Raw genomic sequence first — 20,299 nt, 5'->3', positions numbered from 1 at the left:
CTTGATCCTGGGACTCCAGGATCATAACCTGAGCCAAAGGCAGTTGCTTAACCAACTGAGCCACCCAGGCACCCTCTTCTTTGCCTTTAGTCATGATAATAAGATGTGTGTTTCATATAAAGTAGTTGCCAGAAAGCATTGGTTTAATTGAGGGACAAGGTAAATCTGTGGTTTATATATATATCTTATCTTTTGACTAGATAGTAGGCCCTACTGGGGATAAATATCATGCCTTTTACTTCTTTGTTGCCTCCCACACCATGTAATGCAGAGTCTGTTTGTTGATGGACTAATCAAAAACCTGATGGATTTTGCTGACATTTCAGATCACTAATAAAATGGTACTGACTTAAACAGTTGTGAATGTTATTTTAGTTTATTTTTCTAGTATATTTAAGAAACTAAAGATCATGGGATTTATGTCTTTCATTTTTGTTTATTATAGTGCTTAAATAATAAGGAAAGTGTGAGCAAAAAAATAGCTTTCAAATAAAACTGATAGATTGATGTTCTTTAATAGTAATCATACATGTTAAATTTTTCTCTCAGTAAATTAAAATATGTATATTTTTTAGGTTGTGGAACTCAGCAGCTGTGAAGAAACTCAAGCATTAGCACTGAGAGTTATACTTTCATTAACTAAATATAACCAACAGAGAATACATGAATTAGAAAATTGTAATGGACTTTCCATGATTCATCAGGTGTTGATTAAACAAAAATGCATTGTTGGCTTTCATGTTTTGAAGGTATGTCCTCATAAAATTTATTCTTATTCATATGCATTATTTATATGCAATGATACTTCTCTCTTCATTAGTCTTCCAACAATAGAATTTTGTGTTTCAGTTATTCCTGAAGAAAATGAAGGAAACTCAACAGTGTATATTTAATCAAACTAAGATACTCTTCTAGTTTTCTTCATCATGTACATGATTACATTTTTGTCTTGTTTAAATCATTTTAAGAGAGTGAGAGAAAAAAATTAACTCAGAATTTTTGATCTGGATGCACTGGCGCTGTCTCTTAGGGCCCCTCATTCTGTAGATTGAGGAATTAAGATCCACGGAGACGTTTGCCTCAGCTCCCAGTTACGGAGGAGAACCCAGTTCTCTGGATACCTAGTATTAATCTACTTCCAGTAGGCAATGCTTCTAGAGAGTTAGTTTTCTAAAGCTGTATTAATTTTTATTTTGATCTAGCTATCATCATATATTTAAATACCTTTTTAGATAAAAGCATTTGGTAACATAGTGAAACTGTTTCTCTCTGAGGGTTCTAGTAGTAAGACAAAAGACTCCACCTATGCCCTCAACCCCCACTCCTTGAAATATCAAGATCCATACATTCATGGCATGAATCCTTAGTACTTTTTGTAAAAGTTTTTAAAGCCTAACAGTTTCATTGAATTTAAAAAATAAGAAAACAAATAAAAATAAAAAATAAAAATAGAGGGTTAATTTTACCTATGTTTGAAACTGAATTATCATTTACAAATATTTGAAAGTTTATATTTTTCTAATTTGAATTGTTTTGCAAAACAAATTAAAGATACTCTCTGTAATACTGAATTATTCACTAGTTTTCCTTTGAATTTAATGTTATGACTGCTAAGATTGAAAGCTTAATGTTTCTGTTGAATTTTTGGATTAATCAGCAATTAATGCATCTTGTATTAATGCTAATTTTCCATAGACCCTTCTTGAAGGCTGCTGTGGTGAAGATATTATTCATGTCAATGAGAATGGGGAGTTTAAGTTGGATGTGGAGTCTAATGCTATAATCCAAGATGTTAAACTGCTAGAGGAGCTATTGCTTGACTGGAAGATATGGAACAAAGCCAAGGCATGTGTTTTTATTTATTTTATTTTTTAAAAGATTTATTTATTTATTTATTCGAGAGAGAGTGCTCATGTGCACGCACGTGTGAGTGGGAGGAAGGGCAGAGGGAGAGGGAGTTAGAGAGAATCTCAAGTACACTTCCTGCTGAGTGCAAAGCTGCATGCAATGTGGGGCTCACTCTCATGACCATGAGATCATGACCTGAGCCAAAATGAAGAGTCAGATGCTTAACCAGTTGAGCCACTCAGGCACCCCCATGTGGTAAAAACATCTGACATAAATGACCCTCTTAGCAATTTTTAAGTGTGCAGGACAGTATTAACTATCTACACTCTGTTGTACAGCAGATATCTAGAATATTTTCATCTTGCTTTACTGAAACTATCCCCATTGAACAACTACCCCTATTTCTCCTGCCCCCCACCCCAGTCCCTGGCAGCCACCTATTTTCTGTTTCTATGAGTTTGATTACTTTAGGTATGTCATGGAAGTGTAATCATTCAGTATTTGTCTTTCTATGATTGGTTTATTTCACTTAGTGTATGTCCCAAATATTCACTTGCATTATAGTATACGACAAGATTTCTTTGTAACACTGAACAATACCCATTGTAAGTATATACTACATTTTCTTTATCCCTTTTAGATTGCTTTATCCCATTTGGATTGCTTCCATATATTGGATTATGTGACTATCACTGTAATGCACATAGGTGTGTGAATGTTTCTTTGAGATCCTCTTTTCAGTTCTTTTGGCTATATAACCAGAAGTGGGATTGCTGAATCATATAGTAATTCTATTTTTTATTTTGCAAGGAACCTGTAAAGTATTTTCCATAAGAACTGTACCATTTTACAATCCCACAACCAAGGTTCAAGGGTTCTAATTTCTTCACATCCTTGCCAACAATTATATTTGGGTTTTTGGTAGTGGCCATCTTATTGGGTATGAGATGATATTTTATTGTGGTTTTGATTGGCATTTCCCTGATATTTAGTGATGATGAGTATCTTTTCATATACTTGTTGGACATTTGTGTGTTTGCTTTGGAGAAATGTCTGTTCAAGTTCTCTACCCATTATTAAAATGGATTATTTGATTTATGTTGTTGTTATGTAGTTGTAGGAGTTCTGTGTGTGTTCTAGATATTAATCCCTCTGCTGACACGTGTTTGCAGATACTTTCTCCCATTCTATAGGTTCAGCTACTCCATAGGTTGATTGTTTCCTTTGCTGCACAAAGAGACATGTACTTTTAAATATTCATCTAATCATTCTTCTGAAGAACAGAACAAACTTATTCCTTCAATGTAATGTTGATGTAATGTTGATTATAAATAGAAATGTGGAGATTATTTTCTGTGCAAGTTTTCGAGCAGCCATGGGTAATGCTGAGCTGGGGGTTAGGATCAGAACTTGGCCTAACTAGAAATAGCTAGAGCAGTAGTCAGGCTGGAGAACATGGAGCTCATTCAAACGTGCTGGGACTTGCATTTACCATAAATATTCAGAGGGGATCCTGCTAAGAAGAATCTGGAGAGTTGAGTCAAAGAGAGAGAAATGTACACACTGCTGAGCAGGGCAGCCAAGTTGCCCAGGAGTCACAGAGTTGATTCAGGGTGTTTAGGGCAAGGCTATGAAGTCTTGGCTTCATTACAGGTATAAGTTGAGGAACATGGTTGATCTTAGGTCTAGGCACAGCACCTCAACAACTGGATGGATGCACTGGTCTTCTTCACAAGGACCCAGCCAAGGAACGAATACAGAGATATTTACTTTCTGCCCTAGATTTTTTAGGGTTTTTTTTTTGGGGGGGGGGGGCCTTTTTTGTTTATTTGTTTTTGAAGTAGTCTCCATGCCTAGTGTGGAGCCCAATGTAAGGCTCCATCTCACAACCCTGAGATTAACACCTGGCCCAACATCAAGAGCTAGACACTCAACCAACTGAGCCACCCAGGCACCTGATGCTCTAGTTCAAAACATGGTATAGGTTCTTATAAGCTCCTTGGTTCTAGGGTAGACTATACATTTTCTATAGCTATTTAAAGATAACAACATTACCATCCAACCTAATTAAAGACTAAAGTATATAGCTTTAGAATTTTTTAGATTATCAGTTATTCCTTAATTTATCAATGTTCCCCCCATATTTACTCATTATCAATAATGGGTTGGGAATCTGGAAGAAACCTTTATAATCTATTATTAATAAAGATAAATTTTGACCAGTCATGCTAGAGACAGAATTATTTTTTTAATCTTCCTATAGAAAATTATATTACAAAAGTATTGTTATAAGAAAGTACAGTCTTCCAGTTATAAAATAAATAAGACATGGGGATGTAAGGTACAGCATAGGAAATATAGCCAATAATATGATAACAACTTAGTACAGTGATGGATGGTAAGTGAATTTCTTGTGATAATGACTTTGTAATGTATATAAATATTGAATCACTAAGTTGTGTACCTGAAACAAATTATTCTTCAAAAGAAAGAAAAAGCAATTAAAGAAAAAAGAAATATGCAAAAATATGCAAAAATGAAAAAAACAATTAAAGAAAAAAGAAATTTAAAAAAAGAAAAAAAAAGCAATTGAAGAATATGCAGCCCCACGTCGGGGAAAGTATAAGCAGTACAAGCAGCTAACTGAACTATTGCTTTTTTCTGGACTTTATGGTACTTAGCAATTTTTAAAACTTTGTAATTTGTCATGATTTCTTTTCTCCTCCCAAATAAATTCTCACTTTTAGAATAAAAAATAACCATATATGTGTATGCATAAAAATATGTGTGAGATTGCATGAGGAAAAAGCAACTGCATGGTGATAGCCCATGTAAATGCACAAAGGCAGCATAAATATAAAGTATACAGTAAACAGCTCAGTTGTAGATCGGGAGACTGAACCTAACCAAATGGCCAAGAGTTGTTTTAGTTAATATTTCAAAAGAGGATGCTAATTTGGGGTGGTTTATTAAAAAACAAAACATTTTTTTACTGAATTCAATAGTAATGCAGTAAGGTTTTCTTTCTTAGTGAATAATTTTTAACTGAGATTGTCTTTTGGTTTTGGTTGTTTACATTGCCACTATTCTATTTGGTACTATTTTTCAATCAAGTTTTCATACTTGGGCTGCCTTGCGCTCCAGTTCTCATATGCCTTGTTCTTCTAGGGCATCTTGACCCCTGTCTTATGAAGAGAGAGGCCGTGGTTGTAACAATAGTCTTAAATCTGTCAATTCCTTGGTCTTTTCATTGTTCGTTACCATCAAATAATGGCAAGAGAAGTAGCAAGACCTCCAGCCCAAACCAGTTTATTTTGTCTTCTGTTAACAGCTTTGCTGAAAGGTTATTTGGGACAATAAGATGAGATGGAGATTATCTTTCAATATTAGTTGTCTATAGAAGGTTCCTCTTTCAACTTAAGATTGATTCTACATGCGAGAATCAGTCACCTTAAAAAGATGTTTGAAAATACACAGTAATCATGCACAGAATTCTATTATTTGGACTTAAAAGTAAATCAATCAAAAAATGCAGAATTTTCACATTGTCTGAGTTTTTTCAATTTAGTGCAATTTGTTCTAAAATTATTTAATGCTGTATACACAAATTATAGAAGTTTATGCATTTTTAGTAATGCTCTTTGAAAATAAATTATTTATAAACAATTACATTGATAATATGTTTCTCTATCGAATAAATCCCTCATGAAAATTCATCTCTTGAAAATACCATGTTATTAGATAATGTCACAGAAAAGTTAATGTACTGAAGCACCTAATACAATATTGCATTCAACATAAGTATTTAGAAATGAGCTATTGATTTAAAAAATATATTAATAACAATAGTGTGGAGTAAATTTTAAGGTTTTCTTTTTCACATAAATTTAATCTTTGACCCTTAATATACACAGTGATAGACTGATATATGTCTTATAAAAGCAGAAAGCATGTTTTTCATTAACCATGTGCTGACTGGTGTGTGTTTGCTTTCTCAGCTAGGAGCTTGGGAAATGCTGCTTGCGGCTCTAGAAGTCCTCATCAGAGCAGATCACCATCAGCAGGTCTTTAATATCAAGCAGTTACTGAAAGCCCAAGTGGTCCATCACTTTCTGCTGACTTGTCAGGTTTTGCAGGTACTTTTCATGTAACTTTACTTTGGGAGATATTTTCTGCAATTATATGTTTAGTAACTCAGTACTGTGAACTCAAATTTTTGTGGAATTTTCAATGGAAGGGTTTTTTTTCTCTTCTCCATTTTCCCTATTCACCTGCATTCTTTCTTCTCAACCCTGCCGCATAGAGCTTGACGTTCACACTTCCATCATTCCTAACTCGATTAGAAAAGAACAACAACTACTGATTTTTGCGATGTCTCCATGTTGGGATATAATAATAATTTTGTCATCTCTTGAATATCAACAATAGCAAAATTTTAACTTCTTGTGAGCTTTGCATAGTGGCAGTATGGTGGCCAGTGAGGTTAATCAAGGCATGATTATTGCTAACTAAAACTTAAATCCCACATTCCTTAAATAACAAGTGCAAGTATGTTTTGTTTTAATAAGTTTGTATTTGCTGAAGATCTATTATGTGTACTAGAAGTAGCATATCAAAAATATATCTGAAGTATTATATGAAAAAGTGGCACACTCAGTTCACCAGTAGTGTCTGTGCTATGACCTGGCCTCTAGTTAAGTCTTTTGCTCTGCCTTCACAGATGTCCTTTTATCGCTGATCAGTGTACGAGAATATTTTTCAAGGTCGTTTGTTTTTTCATTGAGGTATCTAGTAGAACTTTATTAGATCAGATAAGTTCAGATGTTCCCTGGGAGCAGTAATATTTATGTTTGAGTGCCTTTGTTTGGATGACACCAGTGCTTCCCATTGTACTTGGGACAAAATCCAGAATCAGTGACAGATTCTAAAGAGAGCCCGTGTGCTCTGGTCACTGCACCAGCCTTATCTCGTGCCACTGCAAGAAAAAGCCCCTGGCTTTTGTTCTCTTTCTTAAACCAGTGAGTCTTTCTCCTGCCTCAGGGCACATGATAGTTTTTCTCATTGAGAAGTTACTGATCCTTTTCTTTCCATCTGGCCACCTCCTGCTTCTCCTTCCTATCTCCACTTTAAATTTGCTTCCTGAGAGAAGCCCTCTCCCTTCTCTATCTATCCTCCATCGCCCTTCCTCTGACTTGCTCCACGCATCTGCATTTGTTAGTGTCATGTCATTATTTCTGAAATTATGGTTTATTTCCCTCTGTAAACCTGCTGAGGACAAGGATATGTTTTTTTCTTTTTCTTTTTTAAAATTTAAATTCAATTAATTAACGTATAGTGTTCTATTAGCTTCAGAGGTAGAATTCAGTGATTCATCAGTCTTTTACCCAGTGTCCATTACATCATATGCCCTCCTTAATGTCCATCACCCAGTTACTTTATTCCTTCCTACTTCACTCCCCTCCAGCAGATTTTTTTTTTCTTGATCACACTGTAACTCCAATACCTGGCACATAACAGGAACCCAATAAATATTTGTTAAATGAATGAATTCTTAAAAAAAAAACAACAACACATTTTATTGCCTTTCTTGGGCCATGTGGTGAATTAGACTTCTTTCTTCAAGAATACAATACGGTGAACTTTGAGGCCCCTTGCTTGCTGAATAGTTTATGTAACATTTACACAGCAATTTTTATTTAAATCAATTTCTTTGTATATCCATTTTGAAACCTGCTAATTTTCAAGGAGTTCGTGAGACAGTGTGAAGTTTCTATTCAGTCTTTCCATGTCAGAAAAGTAACACCTGTAAACCAGATTTCTATATATATTCTCATTTCCATATATTTATAAAAATGCTAGAAAAATCAAGGTACCAATTCCTTTTCCTCAAAAGTATATTTCTTCATCCTTCTTTATTCAAAGAGCCCATTATCAAATCAACAGTTTTTTGTTTTATGTTAGGTATTGTAGGAAGTGTATAAAGAAATGAACTTAATTGTTGTCTTTATAGCATCTCAGAGTATTTAAGAAAGATTGATAAATTGATAGTATATTGGGTATAGGGCAGCTTCATTAGTTCATGGGTACAGTGTAAAGAACCTGAAGTCAGCTGATAGAAAAGGGAGTGTAAAAGTAGAGAGCAAATAGGAAGGAGATTGTAAAGAGAATTAATAGGGCTTGATTCTATCTAATAGGAGCTGCAGGAGAAATGAAATATATAATGCAAAATTTCCACCTGGGAGACAAGAAGGATGATAGCATCATGAAAGAAGGAATTGAACACACAAGTTTTTATAGCTTATTCATTCTGCCTCTGAGATTACAGTGGGGCGTTCAGCGGCTGTGACCACTGGACACTTAGATGTGCGAGATTGGAACTAAGGAGACAGATGAGAGGGACAGATGAGGGGGACAGATGGGGTGCTGTCTACATTGAAGCCACAGAGACAGGTAAGCACCACAAGATAAACAGTGTAGTGAAAGAATCGTAGAGGGCTGTGGCTTACACCTCTGGAAATGTCCATTTTCAGGTATGAAACATGAAAAAGAAACTGTTGAAAGATGTAGAAAGAGTAAGCAAAGAGCTTAGAGAAGAGTCAGGAAACAGCAACGTGAAAGCCAAGAGTGGCAGAGGGGGGAAGAAAAGGTGGTCTCCAGACCCAAATAATGGGGGAAGTTCAAAGAAGATATGGACAAGTAAAGGGCTACTGACAGAAATTCTTAATGACCCACACAGTTTCAGTAGAATGAAGAGGGCAAGAATTAAGTTTTGGGGACTTTAGTTAGCACATGTGGTGGATTTATTGGAGGCAATGAGAATAAATAATGATTAAAAAGTTTAGCAGTGAAAGAAAAGAGAAACAGAAAGTTAACAAAAGGCTCCCAAAGTTCAAGTTAAGGGATTTTTTTTTTTTTTTTTTTTTTAAAGAAAGAGTGAGGGGAGGGGCAAAGGAGAGAGGAGGAGAGAATCTTTTTTTTTTTTTTTTTAATTTTAAGCAGGCTTCATGCTATGCATTTATCCATGCTATGCATTTATCCATGCTATGCATGGAGCCCAACACAGGGCTTGATCTTACAGCCAAAGATCACGACCTGAGCCAAAACCAAGAGTGAGACATTTAACTAACTGTGCCACCCAGGTAGCCCAGGGGATTTTTTTTTTTTTCTTAATTAAGTGGGATACCAGTGACTATTTGTAAAGGGTTAGTGGAAAATACAAGATTGAGGGCACATGGCCTGGGATGGTCTTGGGAATGAGCGGCTGGGGTGGTGACCAGGAAGGGGGAAGACACCAGGGACACGATTCTGAAAAAAAGGCCGATGGCTGTGGCAGAATCAGCATTGATGCAGCAATTACACAAGAACAAATGAAGGAAAGTGGGTGTAGAGATGTATCATTTTTTGGGTGTATCACAGTCTTGATCTAGAGCCCAACTGCTCCCTCGTGGGGGGTGGAGTTGGAGAGTATAAAAAATTTAGTTATTCCTTTCTTTATGTCTAGTGATTGCCTGGCATTCTCCAGGTCTCTTAATACCAGGCAATCGATGATACCGCAGAAAGGGTTCAGAGGTGTGGGTGTGAGTTACAGCTGCACTACTTACATGTTTTTGGTGTGGTTTAAGGTAATTGTATAATCACTTTGCGCTTCACAATCTAGAAGTGAAGGCTCAACCTCTCAGAGCTGTTGTGAGAAAGAGCTTTGTTAACTGGCACACACAGTAGTACTGTAGTCAGTTTTGTCTATCAGGCATTTCTCCTTGTGATCCCATCGTAGTAGTACAGAGATAGTAGTCGCAATAGTATGGTTCTTAGCTAGCATTTCTATAGGGCTTCCTATATGTGAGGTGCTCTTCCAAAAGTCTGTGTCATTTAATCTTTTATGACAGCCCAGCGAAGTAACAGGATCATTCCCATACTCAAGATGAACTGAGGCTTGGAGATGTTAAGTATGCCCCAAATCACCCTTCTAGTGAGCGGGGAAGCCGAAATGCAAAGCTCAGGGGTTTGGCTTCTGAGCCATGTTAGTGTTTGCCATAATATAACTTTGCCTTGTTAATTAAGATAAACTAGCTAGAAGTAAGGTGCCATTGGTTTTAATGAATTTTTCATGGCAGGATTGGTTGAATTGGGAAGTAGCAAATCCGTTGTATGGTAAATATGGTCAGACTAGAGTAATAAACCAGCACAATTCTGTCTTAAAAGGAGCTATCGCTTAAATGAAAAATGTTAGTTAAGTTGACAGTTCTCTTTAAATCTCTTTAAATCTAAAGAGAGTTTGATTTTTATTTTTCCAGGAACACAAAGAGGGGCATCTTACCTCCATGCCCCGAGAGGTTTGTAGATCATTTGTGAAAATTATAGCAGAAGTCCTTGGATCTCCTCCAGATTTGGAATTATTGACAATTATCTTCAATTTCCTTTTAGCAGTTCACCCACCTACTAATACTTACGTTTGTCACAACCCCACAAACTTCTACTTTTCTTTGCACATAGGTAGGTATAATCATTTTTTGTTGGATTATTGGCTGTCCCAATTTTCATTATTTTTCTTCCCACTCAATCCACATTTGTTTGAGACTCATTGGCTGACTTCTGTGTGCCAGAAAGTACCCTAATTACAGACTGGGATCGGGACAGGGGAGAGGGCTCTAGAGTGAACCAGACATGGTCTCTGCCTGCAGAGTGCCACTGCTGAGAGGAGAGAGCGGACAGATACACAAATTAAGATAGTCAAAAACTGTCTGGTAAGTACCTACTAGATTCAAAAGAAGGACTGATGAGATTTTTAGAAGAGTGAGGGTCTTGTCAGACAGCTGTGGAGAAAGAATATTTAATAGATTCTATATCTGACATGGGCATTGAAGAATTTAGGTAGAATTTGGTAGGTATATTGGAGAATTAGCATTCCAGGTGAAGAGAATAACTTAAAGGGAGAAAAAATAGAGAAAATAAAGAATGATGAATTTTACCCAAGTATAAGGGTCTGTAAAGGATCTTGAGAAACATATACCATAAATATAGTTTAGGGCTGTCACTTATTTAGTTTTTCCCCTAAGGTCATAGTAAATGGGTCCTTGAATATGAGGCCAGAAAATTTGAACTTATATTTATTTAGGGGTCACTGAAGGGTTTCATTTTGTTATGTTTGTTTGTTTTGAGCAAAGAAATATGATGGAATTAAATTACTGCAGTAAAATTCAGGAAAGAGAAACTACCCACATAGAAGGGAGTTGAAGCTCTGAGATGAGATGAGACCATTGACGTATAGAGAGAGAGTGAAAGAGAAGGAAGCAAAGTCTAGACCTAAGGAAAGAGTAATTAGTATATGAGAAAGATGGAATAATCAGAGTTTTAAAAGAACCAGGAAAATGTAATGTGGAAAAAAAGCAAGCAAGAATATACCTATGAGAAAACTAGGTAGTAAATTTAGAGAGGAAAACTGGTTGTAAAACAGGCATTTAGGAATGTAATAAATGAATAAAATGATTCAACGGCAGTAAAAATCCAAATGAAAGCAGACAACATGACTTTGTGTTCGATTCAGCACACATTTAGGAAATAAAGTACTGTCAAGATTCTAGAAACAGTGTTAGTTGCAAAGATGAGTAAAATGTGCTCCACTCCCATACTAAGCTTACAGCCTAGTTGAGGGGAAAGAGACATAAACAGGTAATGACATTGTGTGGAAAGCACAGTGAGAAATACTTTGTTTTCTGGAAGCACAGAACCTGGTGAGGAGGTATTTCCTGGAGGGGGTGATGCCTGCTTAAGGGTTGTGGAGGAGTTGAAGGGCAGGGACCTCCAAACAAAGCAAGCAGCTTGATTGGGAGCTGTCAGAAATGGGTGCTGTGAAAGTATCATGGCGGAAAGAAGGCTTGAAGGGATCTGGAGGCAGATCACAGAGATTCCCATAGACAGGAAGCTTGGGCTTTATCCACAGTGGTAAGGAGGCAACAGAGACCCCACTGGAAGTTTCTTAGCAGGGATTGGCATTTGATAGAATTCCAAAAGCTGTGAAGATTTGAGGGTGACCAGATGTCCATCACTGATACTGTTTAGAAGTGTGTGACAGGCCTCCAGGTGAGAGTTAGTAAGCACCTGTGTTATAGCCTTGTGCTGGGGGCAGAGGCCTTTACGCAGCAGAGTTGGGTCAGCAGAAACTGTAGACAGACTTCACATGGATAAAGGAAAGGTAACGATCAAGGGTGAATCCTGACTTCTACTTAGGAAATGGATGCTTCCGCCAGATGAACCAGAGGACACATCAGAAGGACTGGGTTTAGGGCAGAAAGAGGATTCATATTTAGATTTGTGGCATGTGGGGTGCATTTAAGAAATCAATTCTACAAGTCTGAGTCAGCTCAGAAAGGAAAATTAAGCTGGAGGTACTCATTTTGGAGTCATATTGGACATTGAAAGGGATATATAAAAATATAGGAAATAGTTCTTTCCTCAAGGAGTGAACAGTTAGCTGCTAAATTATAGAAATAAAATAACTAAGTATAGTTGCAATTCGAAGAAAATAAGAGTTAATGTGGCAAGCACAGTAACAATCTGCATATAAGGAATGATACAGCGTGTGCTTGTATAACAAATGTGCGTTAGTATAAAACATGTCACATTTTTTCACTTTGAATATCTTTTGTAAAAATTTATATTTAATGATTTACTTTTAAAATTATATTCTCATTTTATCTTTAAAAAATTTTACTGTCTGAAAAATTTTTTGGTTATAGATGGCAAGATCTTTCAGGAGAAAGTACAGTCTATCATGTACCTGAGACATTCTAGCAGTGGAGGAAAGTCTGTTCCTAGCCCTGAATTTATGGTAATAAGCCCATCCGGTTTTACTGCTTCACCGCCTGAAGGTAAGCATAATGATAATGAAAGTGTAACCCTTCCTGATACAGTTCTGAATATTAGCAGATAAATAAATTGTGCATGTTTTCACAGTATGATATATGTGACATTCAGATCAAATAAATGGAAAACTAAAACAAAATTGTAGAATATATTTAAGGAATGCATTTCATTACTTTCTGGGGTCAGGAGCTCACACTCAGTATAACAAGAGATACTCTAGAGAATTAGGAAACAGAAGAGGTGCATGCTGTCTTGCTCTGGAATTCTCCGTCTCCTTTTACTACAGTCATTAAATTTTTAAATTTATTTTCCCATTTTCTTCAAATGTTTTGCTTGGCTTACTCTCTCCTTTCTGCCTAAACATCATTCTTGACAATGACCAGCCAGTACTCCAGCCTCTCGTTCTTGGACTATCAGGACCTTTCCTTCTACTTTATCTACCAGTATGCGTGGGTTTCATCATCATCAAGAATACTTCCCCGCTCTGAAACTCCAGTATCCCACTCTCTGATAACAACCTCCTATCTTTCTGGTTACTTCATCACCATCCAATGTTCCTTACTGCCTGTTTCCCCATCCAGCCTAGATCCCATTAACCAGTCATTTTCCTGATACTGCCTTCAGCTTTATTTTCCTTCTGGCATTTTGGCATTCTTGACCTTAAAAGCCCCAACCTTGCCTCCATCTGTTCTTGTACTGCCGAAAGCTGCTGGAGAGAATTCGTGTCTTTACGAGGGTCTCCAACTGTAGCTGGTTTTTTAATGCTGCTCTGTTGTTCCTCAGTATGTTCAAAATCAGTTCCCTCTTCTATTTCTATAGCAAGTATATTCAGGTCTTTTAAGTGTACAGTATGTTCTGTCTTCCTAACTTAACAGACTACCTCATCTCTACTTTTTATAGAGAAAAAAAAAAAAATAGGTACACGTCTCCTAGTTGCGAACTGGCTGTGTATCTTTTCCTTTTCTGATAGCTGTTCTCTTCTAGAGAGCATGGATATGTTTTAGTTAGTTTTATTTGGAATTTCATAGGAAATGACTATTCTTTTTTTTTTTTAAGATTTTATTTATTTGTCAGAGAGAGATTGAGCACTAGCAGGGGAACAGCAGGCAGAGCAGGCAGAGGGAGAAGCAGGCTCCCCACTGAGCAGGGAGCCCGATGCAGGGCCTGATCCCAGGACCCCAGGATCATGACCTAAGCCAAAGGTAGCTGCTTAACTGACTGAGCCACCAAGGTGTCCCAGAAATTTCTATTCTTAAAAATCATTGTGCATCACTCTAAAACATTTTCAAATACAATCATTGCCTCCTTTTTTTCCCAGGTCTTTTGAACAGAATCTTTTGGCAACCTTAGCCCTCCAGCCAAAATGCAGAAACAACTAGGAAAAACTTCTGACCTATGGAGCTATTATTGCCAAAAAGCCTGTGCTCTAAAACAGTTCATCCAGTGCATGTTTACTTTATATCAGTGTTTCTCAAGTTTTCCTAGGCAAAAGAAATACCTGCGGAGCTTGTTAAAGCACAGATCATTGGGTCCCTTCCTCATACGTGCTATTCAGGAGGTCCAGGGTGGAGCCTGAGAATGTGCATGTGCTGCAGTCACACGGGTAGTGTTTGCAGGTCCCCCATGCTGCTGGCTCATAAACCACTCCGTGAACAGCAGTCGCTTTATCCCGTGCACTTAGAGCGACAGTGATTTCTCTGTCTCTCCTTACATAGAGTATTAAAAGCAAACTGGATAGGTATATGGGAAGTCAAAAAACTATTGCTTCTCCCTAATAGCATCAAGAAGTGACTACAGAAATGGACAAGAGACAGAATAGTCTAGGGCCATTTAGTCTAGTAATTGTAACAAGTATGAGTATTACTACTGTTTATTGAGCACCTATTATATGCCAGACACTATGCTGGGAGCATCACAAATATGATCACACTGAATCCTTAAAACAGTCTTGCCAAGTAGATATTCTGAACCATCCTTTTACATTTTTAGAAACTAACAATAATAATTAATATAATTGTTATGTATTAGTATATATTTGAGATATATATATATCCCGTGCTTGTGCTCTCTTAAATAAATAAAATCCTTAAAATAAAAAAGAACTATCACTTGAATCCAGTTATATTTTGTTGCAAAGCCCGTGCTTTTCCACTATCTCAAACTGTATCCTAGTGATTGCCAGCCTGAAGTAAATTTTCACTTAATTCACTTAAGTTGACTACAGTAGAGCCATTAATCCTAATGACCTTGAATCATTCAGTCACCACTGTGTTTTGTTATGGAGACAGGAAAACACATATATTTTTGGAAGATTTTAATAAAAAGTAGTTAAAAGAAAAAATAGTTTGAGGACTTGAGAATTTGAAGCACTATTACTAGGAACATTGGCCTATAGAGATTCTTCTAACATAGCTGGATAAATGGGTCACTGCTATGGTTGTGACTGGTACTGCAGAAAACAAGTGGTCCCACTTAATAGATTTTTAATGAGTATTTTTTGTTCTGCTCTCACCAGGAAATAATTCATGCAATATTATTCCACAACGGATGACCGCCAACATGCCACGTTCTAGAAGCCTGCCAGCATTTCCTACCATTTCATCTCGAACACAACCACAAAAACTAAATGGAAGTTTGGGTCGTAGTATTGACAAGTTACAAAATATTGGAGATAATTACGTTGCTTTGCAAGAAGAGAAACTGAGTTCTCTGGTGAGTTCCGAGACCCTGAAAAAAGGCAGAGAGGATGCACTTGTCAGTAGTTTTGAGTCTGCAAAAGCTGCGTGTGAAATGGAAGCTGCCCTTTCAGCCCGCACCTCTGTCAACGGTGTCCCGAAAGGAACACTGGGATTTCCGGGGGTCAAAGTCGATCATAAAGAATTGGCAGCAGAGCCCAGATCAGATGATGACAGTCCTGGAGAAGAGTCCTGCCCACGTCGACCCGATTACCTAAAGGGACTGGCCTCATTCCAGCGAAGCCACAGCACTATTGCAAGCCTAGGTTTAGCTTTTCCTTCCCAGAATGGATTTGCAGCCATTGGACGCTGGCCAAGTCTCGTTGATAGGAACTCCGATGAGTGGGAGAACTTCACCTTTTCTCTGGGTTATGAGCCAAACTCCAGCCAAACTGCAAGGACTCACAGGTATTCACAGGGTTTTGCAGGCCCCCCTCTTTTTCTTAATATTCTTGAAAGAACCTCTACCCCTCTAGAAATGTCTTCATTATGTCACTTCTCATGTGCAACAGACATATTGATAACAAACAGAAAGGTACCTTTCTCTTTATTTGAATACTAGATAATATTGAATTCCGTGTTTTACCAAAGGCCAGACCATAAATAGTAGTTACTAAAGAAAAAAATGCCGTGTGGTCTATTTAATTCTTAGAGTTATTAGAGAAAAACTCTTTGGGGAAACTATAAAATTTATAGTAGCAAGTAGCAACCTCCTGCGAGAGCTTCTTTGGTGGTGGGAATGTTTTACCTGTGCCATGGAGTACGGCAGACACTGGCCACATGTGCCTGTTGAGCACGTGAAAGGTGGCTGGTGCCCATCACCCTACTGCACGTCATAGCTGTGGAAGAGAATGGTGTTTAATAGACTGTGTGCCTAAGCTATATTGCTGATAAAGTGAAAAAAAGTCATGGCACATTTGTTAGTCACAGTTGAACATTTTATAATTTTATGAGCTTTTGTTTCACATTTTAAAATTATTATTACTCCTCACCATTCTTAAGATCATCATTATGAACTTGTCTTCCTGATCCTCTGTTAGTAAGACTTCTGGGGTCTCTGTTTTAGTGTAACAGAAGACTGTTTGGTACCGATATGCTGTGGATTATACGAGCTTTTAAGTGGGGTTCTTCTCATCCTGCCCGATGTTATGCTTCAAGATGTGATGGACAAGCTCGTTCAGGCAGATGCACTTCTAGTCCTCGTTAACCACCCATCGCCCGCTATACAACAAGGAGTTATTAAAGTAAGGACAAACTCTAGATGTGTTGTTTTAATTCAGAAAAAATAAACATATGTATAGCTTAAAATTTGAATATATGTGTTAAAGTAGACCTAAAGCTTTAATTCTAAATGAATAATGAACCAATATGTGGGTGACCCTTAAACAACATGGGTTTGAACTGTGTGGGCCTACTTAAAGGCAGGCTTTTTAATATAAATATAATAGAGTACTATATTTTCTCCTCCTTATGATTTTCTTAATAGCACTTTCTTTTCTCAAGCTTACTTTATTGTGAGTGAACACACAAGTTACGTGTTCATCAATTGTTTATGTTCTCAGTAAGGCTCCCAGTCAACAAGAGGCTGTTAGTAGCTAAGTACTGGGGGAGTCAGAAATTATATGCAGATTTTCAGCTGTGAGGGGGCTCATTCATGGGTCAACTGTAGTTTGTTACTTCTTGGTCATATTTTTATATGTGTTATCATGCAATTTTAAGCTCTCCTCCATATATCGACTCACACCCATGTGCTTTTTAAGTCTACCCAAGTACAAGGAATACATAGTTCTTTGGAAATCTTTCCTGCAGTGTACTATCAAATTGTAGACATTCACGTCAGGCTTTGTTCACATGTCACCTTTTCAGGGACCTGATGACCTTTCAGAATAGCTTCCCTCTGCTGTACGACTGATTTATTCTGGCACCCAGCCATGTCCTGTCATTATCTTTTTATTCTGTCTGTGTGGCTGTTCTTTAACTCTCCCACACTGAGATATCATCTGCATGAGGTGGGCATTTTGTGTCTAGTGTACACTAGGTACTAACCATAGTGTTAAATGAATAAATGTTTGATATGAATGGTTTCCGTTAGAAAACAACCCAATATTTAATAAACAATGAATTCTGGTACACTAAAAAGAAATTTAAAAAATAAAAAATAATTTAAAAAACAACCCCAATATTGAAATGGTCTTTTAGAGATTGTCCTTTTCTTTCGTTTGTCTGAAAGAGGCTGCTTTTTTAAGCACTTACTGTTCAACCCAATATTTATAGAGCTTCTGTCCCTGTGCAAAACACTGGGCTAGTTGCTATGTGGGATATAAAGTAGAGTGATTTCCACATGCCAAAAGTTTATAGTCTAGTGAGGGAGAAAGTCTTCTACCCAACTAAGTGAAATGTAAAGACATCTTGTGATGGGTGCTTTAATGGCAGTATTAATAAAGAAGAGTGGGAGCATAGGAAAAGCAATTAACTCTGACAGAGGAACCAGGGAAAGAGTCATGCAAAAGGTGCGTTTGGTTTCACGCTGTAAACTTAGAAAGCTTTGTAAGTAGGTCAGTCAATCAATGGATGAGTGTTTGGGGAAGAATCGTCTCTCAGCACTGGGAGGGAGTGTTGCAGGGGAGGAGCGGTGGGAGGGTCCTGTTTAGCAGCCCAGCACAGTAGCCTGGGGGAGAAATGGTGATGAGTTCCTGATCTGGGAAATGGGAGTAGAAGGACACATGGACTTGAGAGTTTCCCTGGAATGAAGACCATAATTACATGTGAGCATAATTACATCAGGGCTGGAAAAGCCAAAAGTGAGATTAACTATGAAACCTAGGAAGGTGGCACTACTGCGTGCTCTGAGATTGGAGCCATGAAAGATTGAGTTTGGAAGGAGAATAATTGATTGGGTTTTATGCATGTTGCATTTAAGATGCCAGGGAAGGGTAGAAATTTAGGCCTGTGCTAAGGATAAATTCTGTCAAGAAGTCCAGAAATAGAAGTCTAGGAGACACGCGCGTGCGCGTGCACACACTTTTACAGAGAGGGGATGATACAGTGTTGACTCATTTCTTTTTCCTTCAGAATAAAGCACAAATATACTTACACTTGGGTACATTGCCAGTGAGCCACCAGTCTACCAGGGGTCCATGCTCAGCTAAAAATGTTAGTCTTCCCATAAACAAAGTATTAAGATCTCTAAGATGAAGTCATCATTAGCATTCCACCGTAGTCCAAAACACAGATTATTTTGTTTTGCTATGGAGATTGCATTTTTTTGAGCTTTCTATGTTCTGTGCATATGAAATTAAATAGTAACTTGCAAGCATTTGCCTGATTTCTATACATCATAGAAAACTTTAATGCACTATGTAAATTGTCTTGATTTTTTTCTTAGCTATTAGAAGCGTATTTTAATAGAGCATCTAAGGAACAAAAAGACAAATTCCTGAAGAACCGTGGCTTTTCCTTGCTTGCCAACCAGTTATATCTTCACCGGGGAACACAGGAATTGTTAGAATGCTTCATTGAAATGTTCTTTGGTCGACGTATTGGCCTTGATGAAGAGTAAGTGGGTTCTTTCCTCCATCATAATTGGGGATCTTTTGTCTTAAAAAGAAAATTTATTAAGCTGACTCTTAATAAAATTATTTGGTCATTTTTAGAAAAAACCCTCTAAAAGTCATTTTCCAGGTGAATCAATTTCTTATTTTCCACATGATTTTGTTTCTAACTTCTTTTGTGTTTCATTCATTAGTAAGTAAGTAGGCACAAAACTTCATCAAAGGAAAGAAGGTGATCAGTTAAGATTTGGCACACAGAGTTAACATGAGAAGGGTAGCTGAAAAGAAGGTGGCTCCTGTTTGCCCCGCAGCAGATCACATGAGCGATCCCCAGAGAAGCTCCCCACTCCCCTCAGCCTCTAGGTTTTCTGGGAGAAGAGTACATCTCCTCACCTGGAATTCCTGGTTTGGCCAAAAAGTGAAACTATTACCACTCTCTGTGTTAGCATAGTGAGATATGTGTGTATCATCATCATTATTCTTTTTTAAGGTTTTATTTATTTATATGAGAAAGCAAGAAAGAGAGCATGAGCAGGGAGGAGAGAAAGAAACAGGCACCCTGCTGAGCAGGGAGCCTGCCACAGGACTCAATCCCAGGACCCCGAGATCATGACCTGACCCAGAGACAGATGCTGAACAAGCTGAGCACCCCAGGCATCCCTCTCATAAGCAGACCAATTCAGACTTTGAGGAATTTACGTATTAAGCGCAGTAGTGACAATAGCACTTCCGTTTGCATGTAGCTGTTAGCCCTTTCAAAGCAATTCTGCACTATCTCCTTTGATTCTAACAACAGCCTTAAGAAGAAAGTAGGGCAGGTGTCTCTGCACATATTTGACAGATAAGGAAAATAAGGTACAAAACGCTTAAATAATTTCCTTCTCTCACAGAGACAAAGAGTACTGGGACAAGAGCTCAAGATTCATTCCTTTCATTAGACCTCTTTTTACTAGGTCACTGTCTCTCAAATACTATTATTGTTATATGTTATGTAATAGTAACAGCATATAAACATATAAATTGTGTATGTTGTGTGCTATTATATGTTAATGACTATACTGTTAATTATAATTTATGAATTATTTTATTAATAATAACGTCATAATATCTTCCTGTGCACCTCTTACATAGACCTCTGAAGCAGGAGTCCTTTGGACACCTGAGGAGCCTGTGGGCAAATTAAAGCGAGTCAATTAAAACCATGAAATTGTATACATGTTTCATTTGGATGTTTGCATATTTACCTTGGGGCAGACTTCTAACAATACTTTTATTTTATTGGGGGTGGGGTCTCTGATCTTA

General features: G+C 37.4%; 1 protein-coding gene across 5 annotated transcripts in view; it reads left to right on the top strand.

Annotated features, from left to right (window-relative positions):
• LYST (lysosomal trafficking regulator) overlaps positions 1 to 20,299 on the top strand; it is a 172,458-nt gene that overhangs the window by 74,044 nt on the left and 78,115 nt on the right. For all 5 annotated transcript variants that reach the window (XM_082720726.1, XM_082720724.1, XM_082720722.1 and 2 more), the window contains 8 exons: positions 576 to 749; positions 1,696 to 1,845; positions 5,847 to 5,984; positions 10,143 to 10,341; positions 12,585 to 12,716; positions 15,227 to 15,854; positions 16,513 to 16,690; positions 18,832 to 19,001. In XM_082720726.1, coding sequence (XP_082576852.1) covers positions 576 to 749; positions 1,696 to 1,845; positions 5,847 to 5,984; positions 10,143 to 10,341; positions 12,585 to 12,716; positions 15,227 to 15,854; positions 16,513 to 16,690; positions 18,832 to 19,001 — 1,769 coding nt within the window. The remainder of the gene's footprint in view (positions 1 to 575; positions 750 to 1,695; positions 1,846 to 5,846; positions 5,985 to 10,142; positions 10,342 to 12,584; positions 12,717 to 15,226; positions 15,855 to 16,512; positions 16,691 to 18,831; positions 19,002 to 20,299) is intronic.

Source organism: Mustela nivalis (assembly GCF_964662115.1).
Source record: "Mustela nivalis genome assembly, chromosome: 2".
Taxonomy (NCBI): Eukaryota; Metazoa; Chordata; class Mammalia; order Carnivora; family Mustelidae; genus Mustela; species Mustela nivalis.
This window is presented reverse-complemented; position numbering and strand designations above follow the sequence as displayed.